The 19,203-nt window shown below is 38.4% G+C and overlaps 1 protein-coding gene across 4 annotated transcripts in view; it reads left to right on the forward strand.

Annotated features, from left to right (window-relative positions):
• The window catches only part of ZC3H13 (zinc finger CCCH-type containing 13), a 49,064-nt gene extending 30,082 nt beyond the window's left edge, over nt 1-18,982 (forward strand). For 3 of the 4 annotated variants that reach the window (XM_042805920.1, XM_042805919.1, XM_042805922.1), the window contains exons 11-20: nt 690-1,154; nt 1,742-1,924; nt 5,117-5,660; nt 6,748-6,851; nt 7,266-8,285; nt 9,361-9,870; nt 13,073-13,228; nt 14,145-14,345; nt 17,718-17,881; nt 18,491-18,982. In XM_042805920.1, the coding sequence (XP_042661854.1) occupies nt 690-1,154; nt 1,742-1,924; nt 5,117-5,660; nt 6,748-6,851; nt 7,266-8,285; nt 9,361-9,870; nt 13,073-13,228; nt 14,145-14,345; nt 17,718-17,881; nt 18,491-18,661 (3,518 nt within the window). In that variant the 3' untranslated portion in view covers nt 18,662-18,982. The remainder of the gene's footprint in view (nt 1-689; nt 1,155-1,741; nt 1,925-5,116; nt 5,661-6,747; nt 6,852-7,265; nt 8,286-9,360; nt 9,871-13,072; nt 13,229-14,144; nt 14,346-17,717; nt 17,882-18,490) is intronic. The other variant, XM_042805921.1, reaches the window with a different exon arrangement.
• The last annotated feature ends 221 nt before the right edge of the window (nt 18,983-19,203 follow it).

Consider the following 19,203-nt stretch of genomic DNA (forward strand, 5'->3'; position numbering starts at 1 on the left):
TTTTCTGTGAGGTGCCCAAATGCTAATCCAGTCCTCGCTGATTGCTCTATCTGTTGTCTCTTTAATTGACATTAAGTGTGTGCAAAGAAACAGTCATTCCCTCTGGAAATCTGTAAAGCTGGTGGAGCAATTTGTGGTGGGCAAACACACTGTTTCTCTCGAGACAGATTACAAAGAGTACATACATCAGCTTTTTATAGACTGGCTGTAAATTTACCTTCCTGTAGCAGTTACATTATACATAGGTAATTTTAAAAAAACAAAGGAAGAAAGAAAAAGACTTTAGCAGGGCACTGAGGTATTAAAAGCAAGTGGTCCAAATATAGCACAAATTTCCTGAAAATATGTGTGTGTGGAGCTAAAAGAGGAGTTTATGATTGGAGGAGAAATAATCCTACGTTAAAATTATTGAAATGTGCTTGCTTTCTAATATGTTTGAAATTTATTATACTTACTGTCTTTTGAACTGGTAAATATTTGTAAAGTACAGATTCAAATCCACAAAAAGACCTTTAATTGAATGTATAGATAGATAGCCAATGTGATCTCCTACTTACATATCAATTTTGATTTTCTGTGTGTATGTCCAAAGTATATTTTGACTGTATCATTTTAGTATTATTTGCGTGCTAAATTTTTGCTTGCTCTGATTAAGATAGGTATAAAACATTCTTTTAAACGTTTTACAGAAACTAGAGGGAAAAGGGAAAAAGAAAGAGAAACAAGAGATGATCGTGATTATGACCAGGAGCAGAGTACCTCCAGGGATCACAGAGATGACAGAGAGTCTCGTGATGGAAGAGATCGGAGGGAGACAAGAGACACCAGAGATCGGAGGGAGCCAAGGGAATCCAGAGACACTCGAGACTCCAGAGATACGAGGGATTATAGCAGAGATACCAAAGACAGTCGTGATCAGAGAGACTCGCGCTCTACACGAGATTCCCATGACTACAGAGACAGAGAGAGTCGCGACACCCATAAAAAGGATGACCAGTATCAGGAGGACTCACGCAGCTATGGAAGATCCCACGGCAGAGAGGAGAGTTCTCGTGCTGAAACAAGGAATGACTCCAGAAGTGACTCCAGAAATGAGAGCAGAAGTGATAGAACTGGCAGAAGTCGGGGCAGAGGTCCAGAATTATCTGACAAGGGTATTGCATGATTTAAAAAACAACTAAGTTGTCTGTATCGTTGGAGACTGAATGTTGACATTCATACTGCCTTGTTTGATATTTAATATGGAAGTGCTGCCAAATAGTTCATGCTTTTAAAGCTATGTTCAATTCTATTGTCATCAAATTAGAACAGCTACTTCAATCTGTAGCACTTCTATGTTCTCTATTCATTAAACTGGCATAGCGTTGGTATTCTGCCATCCCATTTTAAAACAAACCATAACCCTTACACCACTTTAATGTTTCTGCAACCCTAGGTTTTCCCATAGGCTACAAACACAAGTAAGAGGCTGATGTGTAGTGGAAGATTCATAGGGGGGCAGTGTCTCTCAAATGTACTGGGCAGCAGGTTTTTTGTGTTCTTGCAAAAGCAACTTCATGTCTTAAGTACTTGAAAACTACCTTTCACACACATAGCTCTCGCCACCCTGCCTCTTCTTGATTGACAAAAAAAAAAAAGGGACGGTGGTTTTAACCTTTGGCAGTATTTTCACCTGGTGAAAAATATCAGTGGATTTTCTTACGTGTGGAAACTCATCTTTTATACTGATAATCTCTATTAGGAAGTCGGGGGACTAGAGGATCCCAGGTTGATGGTCACAGCAGTAGTGGAAACTACCATGACAGCTGGGAGTCCAGGAGTAGCTACCCTGATCGGGATCGCTATGACAGTCGAGAACAAGCAAGGGATTCCTCCTTTGAAAGGAGACATGGCGAACGGGACAGGCGTGACAACAGAGAAAGAGGTATTTTAATGTATATTTTTACACTTACCCATGTAGTCAAATGTATATGTATGTGTACGTCTGTCTCTTCTTTTTCTCCCTTGCTCCACCACCACACCACTAATCCATAAATAACTCATTTGATACCACACACTGACACTAGTCCTATCCTTGATGTAACTTAACTTCTGTAGTAAGATCTCTCATTGGCAGTGTATGCATGAATGCTACGGCCTTTTTCCCTCCCTATGGCTAGATTTTGGCACCTTCTGGTTTTATTCATCCAAGTAGACTTTAAACAAACCTAAACTTCTTTGAGAGATTTCGTTGTACAACTTCAATGTGAAATGTTTTTTCCTTCTCTTTGCCTCCTCCTCCACTTCATGTACATACACATATAAGCTTAGAGTCATGATTACATTTCATTCCTGGTTCTGTTTGTATAAAAACATGGTACTTTTGCACTGTAATTACTCGAGTGTGGTTTGGGGAAGGCCTGATTAGTAGACTGGCTTAACTACAAACTACTTACTACTGGAGTAATTGACGCTTTAAATTTATGATTAATTCAAAAATTTATTGCCTGGGGAATTTAATAGTGATGAACGCTTTGCTGTGGTCGATAATAATTGGCTAATAAATGTTGGTCCAGGTATCAGTGATCGTGGAAAGAATATGCAAGACTGTTCTTTTAGACATAGTATGCAAGATGTCACACTTCTGCACCTGAAAGAGTACTGTGTTGTCTCTGAGGAACTTAGTACCAACTTTCACTCTGGAAAATGTTTATTTTGTTCACCAGTTAAGAGAACAGGAGGAGTCAGGGAAGTGAAAATAACATGGAGATGAAAGGAGGAGCTGTGAAGGATAAATATAAAATTAGGGTCATTTTTTTTTGTCTTGAGTTATGATTTGGAAGTGACAGATACGTTCTAGCAGTTGTTTTAACTTCAGTTTTTAAAAGGGATGTTTCATATGCTACTTTGAGAAATGCTTTTTGGCCCATTGAAATGTATTTGTTGTTGCATGTTCTTGTGAAAGGTTCTACATTAGGTTCTCTCATCTTCAAGGCACTATTTCAATAAACCTGATCTCCAGGCTTCCTTCTTATTGTCAGCTGAAAAATCCAGCAGTCTGAATGTGTCCTGGGGGTTGGCTTTTTCAGACTAGCTTTCATCTCTTCCTCTTCCCCACCACCAATAAATCCTAGATATATTATAATGTTATTTGTGCTCTTCATATCATACTGAATTCTTAATTTATTAGGAATTAAATCAAGCAAACAAAAAAAAAAAGGCAACTAGGCAAACAAATCACACAAAAAAAATGAGGAAAAAACCCGCTTAGAAGTAAAAGCATGCAATCACAACAAAATACATCTCTAGAAGGGAAGTTGCTTTGAATGGATTGTGTTTCCCTTTGGGGGGAAAAGTATATGGAGATAAGATTTGTTGTTTTCTTCTAGATCCCTTTTTGTAATAGTAAATCCTCCTCAGAGTTACAATTCAGGACATAATTTCCATAATTAGACCAGAGTCTTAACATTTGTCATTCTGAGAAAAATCAACATAGATTTTGCTTGGTACTTAGTTCTATGATATGTAAGGAATCTTTTCAGTATGATTCTACAATGCAAGCTTGCAAATTTGGGCTGCCTTTATTTAACCAAGGCAAATCTGTAGGTGTCCAAACAACCACTGGAACAGCGCTTCAAACAATGGTCATGTAAGAAGTGCTGATTATCCACATTTAATTGTCTAGTGTACTTCCAGTATCTTGATTCATGTGAGACTTCCATGTGGATGTTTTGTTACCCAAACTGACATAATAAATAGGAGGTACAGGACTTCTGTATAAAATCTAATACTTACTATGCACAGTATATCCTATTATAATGTTATAAGCACCATTAAAAGAATGTGAAACCTGTTCATGGAACCAATTGCATGGACTGATGATTTACCTTCTTAAAAAAAGAAGTGTTACATCCATGGCAGAAATGTCACTCAAGTTTGCTTTTAATTTTACCTGGTAACAGGGGAGCATTAAGATATTGCTAATTCACTCGGAGATTAAAATTGATTAAACTGATGGAAATGCACGTTTTATTGATTTAGTCCTGTTCAAACTCTGCCTCCTCAGCCCTGGTGGACATTGTCTCAATTTACAGCAAAGTGCACTCAGCCTCAGAGTAATGGACCGAAAAATACTAACCGCTGTTCATGTCAGTTTTTGCTTTTTTGTATGGTGCTTTTAATAGATACTGTGGAAAAATAGTTTTATTGATTTGTTGTGGTTCAAATAGTACTAGCACCAGCATAGAAATTGTTATGAAGTGCTCAAAATTTTTAGAAATATTCAAAAAATATCCAAAATATAATTAACAAAAATCCAGCTAAGTTTGCGGAGAGTAAATGCCATTAGATAAATCAGGTTTCACTGTCCTGCAGAATCAGTCATTTTGTACGTAAGTTTAATTTTCTCCTTGACTCTAATCCACTGTCTGAACAATGAAAAACTAAGCTTCTAAAACTGTAAGACTCTGCAGTGAATACATATGAAAACTTCTAGCAGTTCTGCCTCCTGTATCTCATCCTCACCTTTCCCTTTCTCATGGATTCAATTGTGTATTTCTGTGCAGGGTTCTCCTTCAGTTATGAGACGGGCCAGTATTTCTCATTTTGCAGTAACTTTTACTATGTATTATAAATAGCGTGAGTTCTTGTAAAACCCATGACTCTAACAGGTTTAGGAGGTAAAATTTTTGTACGGAAGTCTTAACATTTGATATGTATGTCATTCAGAGCTTTGAGATCTTATACCAGGTTTTCAATCATTGAGTAATGTAATAGTAATAGCTAGGCTCTGAGGTGTATAATTATCTTTTGAAGCCATTCCAAAAAATCTGGCATAAAATAAAATTTTTGTAGTAACTTTTGTTTAAAATAAAGAAAGCCTACTCCCGAAATATTGAGAAAAATCTTTCAAACTTAGCACTGATTTTTGTCTTCTCTCATCCCCACCGCGCCCCACCCCCCCTACCCCCCCCCACACCCCCCCTAAAATTTCCAAGTTTCTGCAGGGAATTGCTTTTCACTTAACGCAAACCAATATCTAGATTGTCAAAACAAAAGCTCTTGGGTTTTTAGTAGTGTAGTGGAAACAGTGTGTGTCCCTTTAGCACTTAGTAATCAAACCTGCTTCTGTTCACAGATCAGAGAGCAAGCTCACCGGTACGACATCAAGGACGAAGTGATGACCTCGAGCGGGATGAAAGAAGAGAAGAGCGGAGGGTAGATCGGTCTGATGACAGGAGAGATGAAAGGGCCCGGGAGAGAGAGCGAGAAAGGGAGAGGGACCGAGAGAGGGAAAGAGAAAGAGACCGGGAAAGAGAAAGGGAGAAGGAAAGAGAGTTGGAACGAGATCGTGCTCGGGAACGGGAGAGGGAGAGAGAGCGGGACAAAGACAGGGACCGTGAGCGGGACCGAGACAGGGACCATGACAGGGAAAGGGAACGAGAGAGGGAGAGGGAGAAGGAGCGAGAGCGGGAGCGGGAGGAACGAGAGAGGGAGCGAGAGAGAGAAAGAGATCGAGAGCGGGAACGAGAAAGGGAAAGAGGTCGAGACAGGGATAAAGAAAGAGACCGCCAGAGAGACTGGGACGACAAAGAAAAAGGAAGGGAAGACCGCAGAGATAAGAGAGAAGATATCCGAGAAGAAAGAAGTTCAAGAGATGTCCATGAGGAAAGAAAATCCAAGTGAGTAGATTCAAGTGTTACTTCAGTCAAAGAAAAGATTAAAAAAAGGCAGTCTTTTACCATTGATTTCAGTAAGTTAGTAAGTGGGGGAATATCCTAAGGAAGAAGATATCCTGTCTGTGCAGAGGCCCTGTCTGGAGCCATGTCTCCCCTGCCTCTGTGTGGCACATACTGGTGCCCCCAAAATCAGTATTATGCTGGTGAAGTTCATCTGATGCTTTGTTAGTGCAGAATCATGGAACTACTCAAGAGCTGACAATTGGGTCAGACGATGCCGTTTTCCCTTCTAAGTATACTTGTGTGGCCTTGCCTTTAATAATGCAGGCATTCTTGGAAACATAATAGCAGACCTTTTGAAACCTGGAAAGTCAGATAATAGCTAACTATGTCAAGGTTCATGAATTTATTCATCAAATTTCTGTGAAACATGCATTACCCTTTGCACTACTAAATTTTCAATACCAGAAGGCTACCAGCGAAGGCGTGAACAATATCCTGAGTAAATGTACGGCGCCTCCTTTAAGTGCATAGCACTGATTCACTTTTTTCTTTTTTTTTTTTCCATTTAGTACAATAAAATTCTCATTGTTCCATCAATAAGAAGCAACAAAACAGTGTTGCCCTGAATGGCTGTTTTGCTTGGAAATAATTAGTGACTTCTGTGCGAGGGAATTGTGGATTCCTGTAAATCATCTTGTATGGGCTCTCCCCCATCCCACTGCAGGGAGAAGTAAGCAAGTGTTTAGGTGTGGGTTGAGCTGCCAGCTGAGGTCAACTCACTGCAGGAATCATCGCCACAGGGAAAAATTGATCTTAGTAGTCTTTCATAGCTTTTTGCTAAAAAGATAGTTGTCTTAAGTGTTTGATTTTTAGTTTCGGGTACCTTATAGAATAGTCAGAAAACTGATCATACTTGCAGTTTTGGAATAACAACTTACAAGACACAAAACTTCCTGTCATCCTTAGGTGTGTTGTCTTATGTATGAGGTGCTTAGACTTCAGGGATTGTATTGCCGATAAACTCGATTAATTAATGTTTTCTTTAAAGAATCCTGAAGAAACTTGACTGTACGTCTTTCGTCTGCAGGAAGCGTCACAGAAATGACAGCAGTCCGAGTCCTCGTCAGTCACCCAAACGGCGCCGTGAGCACTCACCTGACAGTGATGCTTACAACAGTGGAGATGATAAAAGTGAGTAAGAGTGAGCTATCTGCAGCTGGATCCAGCTTGCCCTCTGCCTCTGGAAAATAACTTGCAATCTTAAGTAGAAAAAACATGGGGAAAGCTTTAGTAAGCATCCTTCTCCCCTTATTTCTATGAGCAACACCATTTTTCTTAATCTGTATGTTTATTTTTTATCTTTGTTTTGTCACTGTGTGTGACATCTGCCAGGTGATAGTGACTTCCACATCTGTTTTTTAAGATGCATGTTTACCAAAATGGAATTAGCCTGTTGCTGCTGCAGCAGTAGAAAAACTTAAGAAATGCAACTGAAATAATGGATTAGATGTTTTAACTGACGCTTTTTGGCATGCACTAGATACCAAATGCTCACATGTTCTGCTTCCTAAACAATACAAGTACGTAATTTTCCCCATTTTGCAGATGAAAAGCACAGGCTTCTGAGCCAGGTTGTACGGCCACAGGAGTCCCGGTCACTGAGCCCCTCCCATGTTACAGAAGAACGGCAGAGTCGCTGGAAAGAAGAAGAGCGAAAATCAGACAGAAAGGAAAGTTCCCGTCGTTACGAAGAACCAGAGTTTAAAGAGAGGATTTCTTCAGCAGATAAGCAGAGAGAGCAACCAGATGCTTCAGAAGTCTCCCGGTCCAGGGTTCAGGAAAATCTTGGACACCGTCCCTCTGAAGAAAGAGATGGTTCTGATAGAATGCATGATGACAGCAAGAAGAAGTCTAAGGTACAGAAAAAGGCCACAAAGAAGAAGAAAGAGGATGACAGTGGGGTGGAAAGGTATGCTAATGAATCGACGACTGAGGAAAGCCAGGTCTTTTCACCCAAGAAAGGTCAAAAAAAGAAAAACGTAGAGAAAAAACGGAAAAGATCCAAGGGCGATTCTGAAGTTTCTGATGAAGAAATTGTTCCACATCATAAAAAGAAGAAAGGCCCAAGAACCCCCCCTGTGACAAAAGAAGAATTGGTTGAAGCACCACCTGAGAAAGCTGTGCCAGAAGTCCCCCAGAAACGAGAAGATACAACATTTAGTGACTGGTCAGATGAAGATGTTCCTGAACGCGGTGACATTGTTGTTCCAGAAAGAAGCACTGAGGATTCCCATAGAAAAAGTCACAGGACAAGGGGAGAAAAGGTGGAAGCCCCTCATGTTACTATAGAGGATGGACCACACCGTAAACTTGTGGATCAGAAGCGCAGCAGCAGCCTTGGTAGCAATCGGAGCCATGCCTCAAGCAGACTTAGGTCCCCTTCCAACGAGTCAGCTCATCGCAGTGGAGATGACCAGACTGGACGGAAGAGGATCCTGCACAGTAGCTCTAGAGACAGAGATAGGGACAGGGACAGAGAGAAGAAAAGCTTAGAAATCACTGGGGAACGAAAGTCCAGGATTGATCAGTTGAAAAGAGGGGAACCCAGTCGCAGCACATCTTCAGGTAATAAGATACATTTTAGTGAGACTGACCTATCATTCTGTATAAAAGTGCAAAGGTACAAATCCCAAATCATTCTTGCATGGCTGTATACTCTCTTCATTTGTAATGAGGGGAGAAGAAGGTGCTCTCTGTCATTCATTGTGAAACTAGAGTGAATTGAGATTCCTGCAAGCGTTACTGTATTTGAAAAGCTGATCCTCATCGAGTAGGATTATCACTTTGTTTACACCAAAACATTCAGTCAGGTTCAGTTCGTGCTGCCTGGGGAATAAAGTAATTTGTAGGACAAAAAAAAACCTTGTAGGAAGAGAAAATGCTTGTGCTAATAGTGTTCTTAAATTCATTATTAACACTCATTTTGATATGGAAATTCTGAAATCTATGCAAAATGAAAATGTCTTCTCTCTCTGGGAGAGAGATCCATTATCATCTCAGGAGCTATTTTCACTGAGGTAAATCTGTCATGACTCCTGTTAGGCATACTTTTAATGCATATGGAAATTATCTGTGTTACAAATCAAAGTAATGACAACTGACTTGTTTTATTTGTATAGTTCCTGAAAGGGGGGGGAAAAAAAAGGTAAAATGTTTTAAAATTTAAACAGCATTGGTAGGAAAATATCTTCGTCTTAAAGCACATCGGCTCTCATAGTTACATAATGCCTGAAATTATTTTTCGAATTTATTATTTGGTAGCCAAGGCATTCATAGCTTTTAGAAACTATATTTTGAAAATTTTGATTTTTGAGTTTATTCCTTTTGTGAGGTTTTTTTTTTTTTTTTTTTTGTCTTTTTAATCCCTGGCCTAAATTTCTGAGTTGAAATTATGTACCTTCAGTTTGGCTTCTGTCACAGTAGATAGTAGCCACTAAAAATCTTTTTGGGGAGTGGGAGAAATACCTTATGTTTTTAAGTATGACTAAGTCTATAGGCAGTCTGAGGGCATTATTAATTTGAAGATGATGCTTTTGAGAAGTACATTTTCATAGCTAAATCTTTAAAATGCTTTGGTCTAGTGAAACGATGTTACATTTACGTGCGGTAGTCATGCATATATTTGAACTACTTTATTCAGATCGTCAAGATTCAAGAAGCCACAGTTCAAGAAGAAGTTCTCCTGAATCAGATCGTCAGGTCCATTCCAGATCCGGGTCCTTTGATAGCAGGGAAAGGCTTCAGGAGCGAGATCGACATGAACATGATCGAGAACGAGAGAGAGACAGGAGAGAAGGAAGACAGAGAGACTGGGACCGAGATGTTGACAAAGACTGGCCGAGGAGCAGGGAACGGGAGAGGCTCAGGGAACGAGAGAGGGAGAGGGAGAAAAGACGGGAGCTGGACAGAGAGCGAGAGAGACAACTACCTGATACTGCCGAAAGAGAGAGAGACAGAACTCTTGACATCTCCTCTCAAAAAGAGTCAACAAAACACAGTGAAACGAAACTGGACAGAGATCACGAAAAGGAATTCGATGGTGTTTGTCGGGATTCATCGGCTTCAGAGAAGGAAAGAACAGACAAAGATTTAGGACCTTTACAAGGTTTTGAAGATGGAAATGAGGCTGAAAAGGTGGAGAGTTTAGAAGGTGAGACATTCTGGGAAAGAACCTGGACTGACAAATATTCTTTTCTTTTTATCACAGTGCTCAACTGAGATAGAATTTTTTACTGAAAAGCGTACTGGTTCCAGCTTCTCTACTGTGGAAGCAGACACAAAAAGAGAGAAATCTGATGAGCTTATTCCTTAGTGTTAATTGTGTTAGTGTTATTTGTTAATTTCTAAACAAGTCTTGAGGCAAAGAAACATAAATTTCACCAAGGTGCAACATCTCTGAATAGGCAGTTTGCTAAATAATTGCCTTGTTATATCATTATAAGATCTATTTCTTATTTTGGAAGTGACAGGTAATGAGTAGCAAAAAATGAGTGTTGACTCAGAACTGTTCTTTGGGTTTTTTCTTCTGCAGAGCCCAATTATCATAGAAATGATTGTCTGATTAGTAGGTGAAACATATGTATGGCTTGGAACAACAGTCCAAAAATGGCTTTCCTGAGGTAATCTTATTAAATGTGGCTTTGATTTGCTGGCCCTAATGGTAGTGGGGAAAACGTGCTTAGGATTAATATATGAAGTAAGGGGCAAACACGTGACAAACCCTGAAGACTTTGTTACATGGATTAAACAGCATGAGTTTTGCATGGATAGGGACTTTGGGAAGTATTTTTAGCCTGTATTAACAGTGTAAAAGAAGCAAGAGTCTAAATCCAGAGTAACTGGTGTATGTTACAGTTATGTTCAGTAAATTGGGGTTTTTTTGGTGATTGCAGGAATTTTCTTCTCTAGGATCTGCTGAGAGTATAAAAGGCATTGTAGGATTTGGAGTTTTTGAATGTTTGGGATGATAGGGCTTGAAATGCATAGTCTTCAGAAGCAGAAAGAGAAACAAATGAAGATTTTGTAGTTTTACACAAGATAACAGGACATTGTCTCATCATATTTGCATTCTTAATAAGAATTATCTGTAGTTTTTATTGTTAATTTGGGCAGTTAAATCAAACATCTTCTGGAGAGGATGATGAGGAATATTTATTACTTCTTGTGACTCCTACCTGATTACTCGCAAAGCGATCATTAGGGTTGATTGGTACAATTGAGAAAATTCCATTTAAGGAGATTATCTGTAGAGTGGAAGCACTTGTCAAATATAGTATTTGGAGTGAGCGTGGAAAAGTCTGCTCTGACTTGCTGTAATGGACAGAATTCAGCAATTTTTTAATTTTTTTTTTTTTTTTTTTTTTTTTTTAAGCTAGAAGAAGTAATGGTGCAGTAAAACTGAGAGTACAAATGTGGTAACTTCACAAAAGAGTTGATGAAAGGCTATTCCTAGGTACATCATCTGTTTCCAAGAGGGTACCTGTAACTAAATGGGCTGTGGAAGTTAAAAGTGTTCTTGGGTCTAGCCTTTCATCAGACTTCTTGTAATTGTTTTAATGTGTATTCTTTTGTGTATTTTTCAACGGATGTGTTCTAAATTCTCTGAAAATTATCTTCTGTAGGGTGTTATGGTATATTTAGGGGAGGTTTTCTTAATATTTTTATAAAATATTAGATGGCATTCCATTTTATTAGAGCATACTATATATAGCATGTTTAAGATTTTCTAAGATTGTGTACTTCATTGTCTTTCATTACTTTATTCTGTTTACATTGCTCGTTTTAGCTGACTAGTGTGTTATGTTTTTAATGCAGAATTAATATAAAAGTGCATCTCCGCAAAAAAGTGGTAAAGGTAGTGCTAGGATTATAATCTAGAAATTGTCAAACTTAGATTTAAAATTCAAAATTGGTAAAGTAATCTTTTTAAATCATGTATTGAGAACTGTGGATTATTATTTTTAATTGCTTCATACAGTAATTTTTTTAATGGTTCACCTGTGCTGTCCAAGCAAATAGTTATGGTGAGCTAGTGTATCTGATAGACCAGTGTGGAGGCAGAAGATTGATCATACAGGCAGTGAATATTTAAAATAATAAGATAAAAACTGAAACCTCATACAGATCACCTTAGTTTCCTTTGAAAAATGCAGAACCTTTTAGAAAACTAAATACACCTTCCAAATCTGATGATGTTAAGAAGGTATCTGAAATTTACCTGAAGAAACTACTGTAGTATATTGTCTAACAAAATGTGTGAGGATATATCTACTAAATTATTGTAATGTCTTGAACCTTCATGTATTTGCTCTTAGGAGTGGGTTTAAATAATGCTCAAGATGCTGTATGCCTCCTCCAGCGAACTGCCAGGTGGTCTGAGTAGTTAATTTACACTCCCCTAGCATGTCTTTTACTTGCTTTTGTTGAGGTGATTTTTTTTTTTTTTTTTCTTTCCCCACTCTAGCTTTTACAAAGGCAAGCAAAAAAAAATAATAATAATTGGGGCAACTTAAAACAGAGACAGTCTCCCTTCTGGCTAAGGGAGCTGGAAGATACAAGAATAGTCATCTGCAGGGGAGGACCCCTGTAAATTCTATGTAGTTTGTGTGGCACAACTCATTGAGAGTGCTGTGGTGGAGAAACCTAAGTCAGTCTGAGTTTTGAGCAGTAGAGTTTCTGAATGCTTGAATCCGATCTTTCAGTCTTGGAGGTGAGAGAATACCTTCAGGTGTTCCTTTCATGAACTGCAAAATGCAACCTTTGAGTGTCTTGTGTTTACAGGCTTTAGGGAACATGTTTACACATACAGCACGGGTATTTGTATATGCATATAGTACCTGGAAAGAAGTTTGGCATTGCTTTCTAAAAGCTGCTCTTGTGACTTCCACAAAGAGTCAGAAACTCTGAAGAATTGCTTCATTCAGGATGTCTTGCACCTTCTTGTATTTTGGGGTTTGGTTAGTTCTTTCTCTTCTGGAGCCTTTGGACAGAATTGTGAGTTTGGATTCATGTGCAACAGGATCTGAAAGACTTTGTGGTGCTAACTTAGATTTGTATTGTTAACTACCTATCAGTTACCAGATATTCAACATACCTTTCAGACTTCTATGTGCAATTTGACTAATGCTGCACCAAAAAAAGACGACCAAGATATGTAAAATTCCAACTGCAGCATTGTGTATGGGAGAAATAACTTCTCTGTTTCCATAAGTTAATACCTGCTTTCATGTTGAATATACTTGTCCCAAAAGCTAACGGTTTAGTTTGAACCTTTTTGTTTTCAGACTGCTTAAACCATGTTTAGAAAACAAGAATGATTGCTTTAAAGCTACAGTATGTATCTGTTTCTGTAGGAGGAGAAGATGAAGCAAAGATTGATGATGTACAGTCACTGGGGTCTGGTGCTGGAGAATATGAGCCAATCAGTGATGATGAGCTGGATGAAATTCTGGCAGGTGATGCTGAAAAGCGGGAGGATCAACAGGAGGATGAGAAGATGCCTGGTAAAAGTATAGCAAAACTCCTTTATGATTATTTGAATATAAAGATTAGATCAGTTTGCATATAATGCTATTGGGGTGTTGACAGTATTTCTGAATTAGGAACGCAGTTTGTATGCTGCTCTTCAGTATTTCTCATTTGTTCTGTAATAATCAGGTAAGCCTGGGAAGTATAGAGGTAAGAGTACTGGGAGCTGTATTGTGAAGTAATATTTATCCTGCTTCATATAGCTAGAAGGGTAAACTTTCTTGGTTTTATAAACATGTTTTCACTTATCTCATTTGGTTTTGATCATTATTTGGAACTGCTATTTTTACGAACAGATTTTAACCGTGCTTGGAGTGCTTCCTAAATGCACTGGGAAGCATGGGATCTTCTACTTGTCATAAGTTCAGTTGTGTCATCTGGGCTCTATGACCAGTGTTCGTCTTTTCTGTGAGAAACGTACTAGACAAACACAGCTCTATGCTTTTTCAGTAAATAGTATATCTCTCCTTTAGAAAAAAAAAAAAAAAAATCCAGCATCCAGAGTTGAAATACTAGCTTTTTTAAGCATTTAATTTGGATCTGTTGTACTGTGACTTCTATGAATGTGTAAGTGATGTGGCCAGACGTGCTGGCTAAGCAGGGTCCTAGAAGCCTTTCACAAAGGGGTTACAACAAAAATGAAACTGAATATATGGGGTGGGGGGTTTTTAATCCAAGAATCTTCATTTGTATGCTGCTTCTGGTTTTCCACCAATCTAAGTGAGTTTTGACATTCTTACCTGAAGCATCCAAGGATCTGGCTCTGAGAACTGCAGGAGAATGTTCATCTACTCTATATTGCTTTTAGGAGATGGGGAAGCACACAGCATGTGAAAATAATCAACTGTGGTAAGGGATGATGATGTGATAACTCATTCTCTGTCAATGTTTTTGCAGATCCCGTGGATGTTATAGATGTAGATTGGTCCAGTCTTATGCCAAAACAGACGAAAGAACCGCGTGAGCCTGGGGCTGCGCTCTTAAAATTCACACCAGGTGCTGTTATGCTGAGAGTTGGCATTTCCAAGCGATTGGCAGGACCAGAGCTCTTCACAAAAATTAAAGAGACTTGCCAGAGAGTGTTAGAAAAACCTAAAGGTAATTGTTTCTGCAGGGTTTAAACTGTCTTATACTTAATGAAAGTCCTTATGAAATGTGCATTCGTTCATTATTTTAGGTTTCAAGATCATAGAAAGTATGGTACGTTCAATACTCATATAATGAGTATTGTGTGAAAATTACAGGAATGTAATACAGCGGCATGTCAATCAAATTAGTCTTTTAATTCCAGCAGTGGTGAGGAGGTCTTGAATAATACCCTAAACAAAATTTTTCATCCTAGTGGAATATTCTTTTTGTGAGACCATTCATGCTTTCCTAGCCTGAAGCGTATCAGCAGTTTTTGGAGAGCTAAATATCTTCTGCAGTGAATTAGCAGTAATAATGCAAGAAAGAAATAAGATTCCTTATTTTCTCTGAAGGGCTTCTGCATGTCCTCTTATTTTCCTTCTAAGGATTCTCTCCAGAATGCACGGATAGAAGTTGTTGGGTCAGAATGAAGGAGCTAAGTGAAATTCATATATTATGTCTCTACTAGAAGTGGGAAATTAAAAAATACACCAGTCTGGAATTTGGACAAAGTGTGTGAGAGAGGACATCCATGATAGATGGGATGGACAGGAACTGTACCAGAGCTGTTTACTACAGTTCTGTAGTGTAAGCAAGGCTTTTGCATGAGAGAGAATACTGATTTTTCTCTTTGGTATCCCAGGAACCAGTTGAGCTGCTTGCAACAGCTTGCACGGTAGAATTGGTTTTTTAGGACTATGAAACATTTGCTTTCTATAAGATCTCTATGCAAATTATTCCAGGATCTAAATGTGAGAAGATTATGGCTTATAAATAATATTATCTGTGGAGCCCCTGTTTTTAGGGAATAGCAGATTTTTCTGTTTGTTCTTTTTTTTTTTTTTTTTCCTTCTTTTACTCTATAAATTCTAATTCTTAATTTGAAACAATACTTTTTAATTCTTTGCAACACTATTCTTTATGCAGTTGTCTTGTTAACTTTGCAGTCTTGGATAAGTGGAGAGGAAAAAAAACAGCCATGCTTCTCCCAGCTCTGTTAATCTCTATGATTGTCATTGTTAGCTTGAGCCATTTAAATTGTATAACTATTAATCGTGGGCTGTTGCTACGCCTTATACTTTTTTTTTGAAGTCAAATCAAATGTAAACATTTTTAATGCATCACAGATAGTACAATTTGGGGTGTGTATTTGGTGCTAGTAAGCACTACAAATGTCCCACTGCAATATTTTCAGTCCTAGCTATGCAGTATTAATTTTCTTCTAGCCTAAAAAAAAATAATCTCGCTCTTTGGTTATGTGAATTTTTAAGCCTATGTGATTGATTCAATGTTGAGTCTTTCCAACTTTGAAAACTGTCTGATATAGTACGGTTATGAACTACATCTCTCCCTGTAAGCTTTAATTTTGCTGTACACTTCAGTGCTTTTTACCAGGTATTCCTTGCCTCAGGAACTGCAGTGCAGAATCACTCTACCTGGCTTGCAGGCTTCTCTAGAAATAAACAGAAAGTCTATAGTGATAACAGGAGGCTCTCCAGCAGTGCCTCTGGGCTGTCTTAAGTGTCCTCAGATTCAGCAGTACTTTGCTCTGGAGAGGAAAAGGGGATTGAAGTGCCTCCGCTGAGTTCCCTTTGGTGTGTGCAGTCTCTCACCCACCAAAGTTGCTACATCTGGAATTACCAGTAGGATTTCAACTGTATGCATTTCCTCTGTTATCTGCTAGGTCAAGGTTCTGTGTATAGTGATTACACAGCCTCAGCACACATATTCTAAACAAAGGCACAAATGTGGTGCCCTGAAAAGTGGATGAATTTGAGCTAGGTATTCAGTATGCATTACAATGAAAATGCAGTATTTTCACTTTGGACTTCTTCATGGTGGTGTAATCTGTTTCTCTGTTTTATTCCTGAGTTTGGTGTTCCCTAATTGGTGGATGAAAAGTTTCTGGTAATACACTGAAATACAGGGGAGAAAAAAAAAAAAAAAAGGAATAATAACTTGTTTCAGGGATTATTTCTTTTTAAATTAATTTTCCTTAGAAACAAAAATCTGTCATATATGATGGAATTGAGATTCGTAGCTGATTTACCCTCTATTATATACAATTGTTTCCTCTAAGGGCATGCTTACTTGCCAGATATGCTCAGCATCTGGCACCTAGGCAGGCGCTGCAAATTGTCAGTGTTACCTTTGAAGTGGCCTTTTTGTATCTTGTCTTGTATTTGTGTTGATAATTGTCCATTGACGTTGTCTTGATGACTTCAATGCAGTTCTCTTTAACCATCCTTGATTTCATGTAACTTTTTTGTTCCTTTTCACCTTGATTAAAAAGTAGTCTTACTCAGCTTCATCCAAATTCTCTGAATGGTTTAAAAATGTATCTTTTTTCTCTCCTGTGCTCATGCTACCAAACTGCTGTAGCAGCCTTTGCTTTTAGTTACTGTATCTTCCTCAGGTTTGCTGGTGGCCCTAGTGAGGTGTTAGATTCTCTGCTAAACCACCAATATTTTACTATATAGGGGTGGCTTGACTGGACTTAGCTATGTACCGTAAGTTTTCGTTTGGTTGGTCGGGTTTTTTAAACTTATTTCATAATCTTCCTATTTATTGTAGAAGTATTATGAATCAATGAGCTGCAGTCATGTGCACTCCTTTTGTCTTTGTCTGCATTTCACAGAAACAGACTTGTAGAACAACACTCACCTCTGGATCCGTATTTTGTTGAAGTGGTTAAAGTGTTCTTAGCTGCACGCTGTTTCTTCTGATAAATGTACTAAAGGACTAGTGCTGCTACTTTGAGTACTATTAACAAATGCTTTAGATGAGTCGGTAGGAGGAGGTGGTTCATTAGCATCTGTTGACTTGTTCTCCAGGTTCATCCACCATGGATAAAAGAATTATTCTACGTAGTCGTATTTCACTTCTGCACAGCCATACAAGCCCTGTGTTGACACTGGTAGAGTTATCTGATGTCTTGCAGAGAAGTGAAACTTAGACCACCTTCTAATTAATGCTAGTAGTAAACACCTTTTGTCACATGTATCTGACCATAAATGATACCCCCTCTTCTGTCCCAGAGCTGTCACTTGATTCTTTTTTTTAGGCTTCTCAGTGATTGCTGTCTCAATATTGCTTTCTAGGGCTGAAGCTACATACAAGTGTACCTGTCCTTCCCTTTAAATGGTGAAGGATTTATTTGTTGTTTGTGTGTTTGGGTTGTTTTTTTTAATAAACTGCAATATCCTTTTTTCCCAAAGCTTGATATTGCTTAGAAGACAGAAATACAAGTAGCAAAACTTGTAAGGAATTTCACCCTACTGCATGTTGCCGTTCAACAATACCGTGTATATGTTGATCTCTGCAAATATCAATTCTTTCTAGATGCAGAAAGTCTTTTTGAACATGACCTGGGGGCATTGAACATGGCTGCGCTTTTACGAAAAGAAGAGAGAGCAGGTCTTCTCAGCAATCTGGGTCCTTGCTGTAAAGCGCTCTGCTTTCGAAGGGATTCTGCAATTCGTAAGCAGCTAATGAAGAACGAAAAGGCAAGTGGTTCGTTTACAGTGCTTGGTCAAAATGTGGAAACAGAGATGCCACTATGCAGGGCATTTCTCCAGGGAGATAATATTTGTGTTTGTTGTTCTGAGGTAGACCTAGTCCTTTAAATAATGGAGAACAGAGGGTTTTTTTTTTTTTAAAGAGGTGGTAGGGTGTTTATTTTTTTCTTAGGATGAGAGATTAATTTAAGACTGAAACAAGAGGTAGTCATGAGCTGTTTCTCATTAAGGGGTTTAAATCCTGGAGATACATTTTCTATATTTAGAGAAGACATAGTAAAAATAATTAAAATACAGTTTCAAAGACAATTGGTGAATAATTCTCCTGCTCGAGATTCCATGTACCTTTGTAAGATTCTGTTCTTCCGAGTTAAAGTTGAAAGAAAAAATACTTTATCCATTTTTTGCACTACAGTAGGTTTTATGATTTTGCATGCTAATAGAAAAATCATTAATTCTCACAATCTTTTCTAGTGAGTATGTGTGATTAAACCTGTAATTATCGAGAGTACTTGAGGTTAATTTCACAGCTTACATGTTAAAAGCCACTGTTTTCAGTTCTTTCCTTTTTTTATTCTTCATTTTTAATTTCAACAGGGTGCAACGAAACAAACTTACACAAATTCTGCAGCGATGGACAGCGACTTGTTACGGTTGAGTCTACGGTTATTCAAACGAAAGACTGTATGCCAAGCTCCTGGGCAGGAAAAGACAGAAGATAGTAAAATTCCACAACCAGCTATCCAGCAAGAAGTGTGTGTGTCTTGAGCGAATGACTGTGGTGACACTATCTGGTTGATTTCTCAGTACCAGTGTTGGTATTGATGTTTAGGACTGGTTGGTTGGAAAGCAGCTGTAAAAGATGGAAGAAACTACTCCGTTTGTACACAGATGAGAATTACTGGGTTTGGATGTGAATAAAAGGGGTAAAAAAAAAAATAGACTTCTGTGTGAAGTTCTCTGCAAGTTTTATAATATTGAATCTTACACTGTAACATAAACCTGCTTTATGGTGCATCAAGTGTAATAATGTGAAGATGTCTGGTTTTAGCGGTTTATAACACCACCTGATTAAACTGAAGAAAACTGTCTGTGTGTCTTTTTCCTCATTATGAATGGGTTTTTCCACCACCACCCTGGTCCCTCAATAGACGACTAGGACTTCTTAAATAGCTTGCTTCCTGGGAGTCTGCCTACCTCCACTTTCCCAATCCCTTTCTTTATCACAGCAGCCTCTGGTGTGAATCTGAATTTGGACAAAACTCTAACTCTTTTCCACCTTTAGCGTAGGTTTCCTCTGACAATTTCTG

The sequence above is a fragment of the Tyto alba genome, unplaced genomic scaffold, assembly GCF_018691265.1.
Source record: "Tyto alba isolate M040663 unplaced genomic scaffold, T.alba_DEE_v4.0 Super-Scaffold_45, whole genome shotgun sequence".
Taxonomy (NCBI): Eukaryota; Metazoa; Chordata; class Aves; order Strigiformes; family Tytonidae; genus Tyto; species Tyto alba.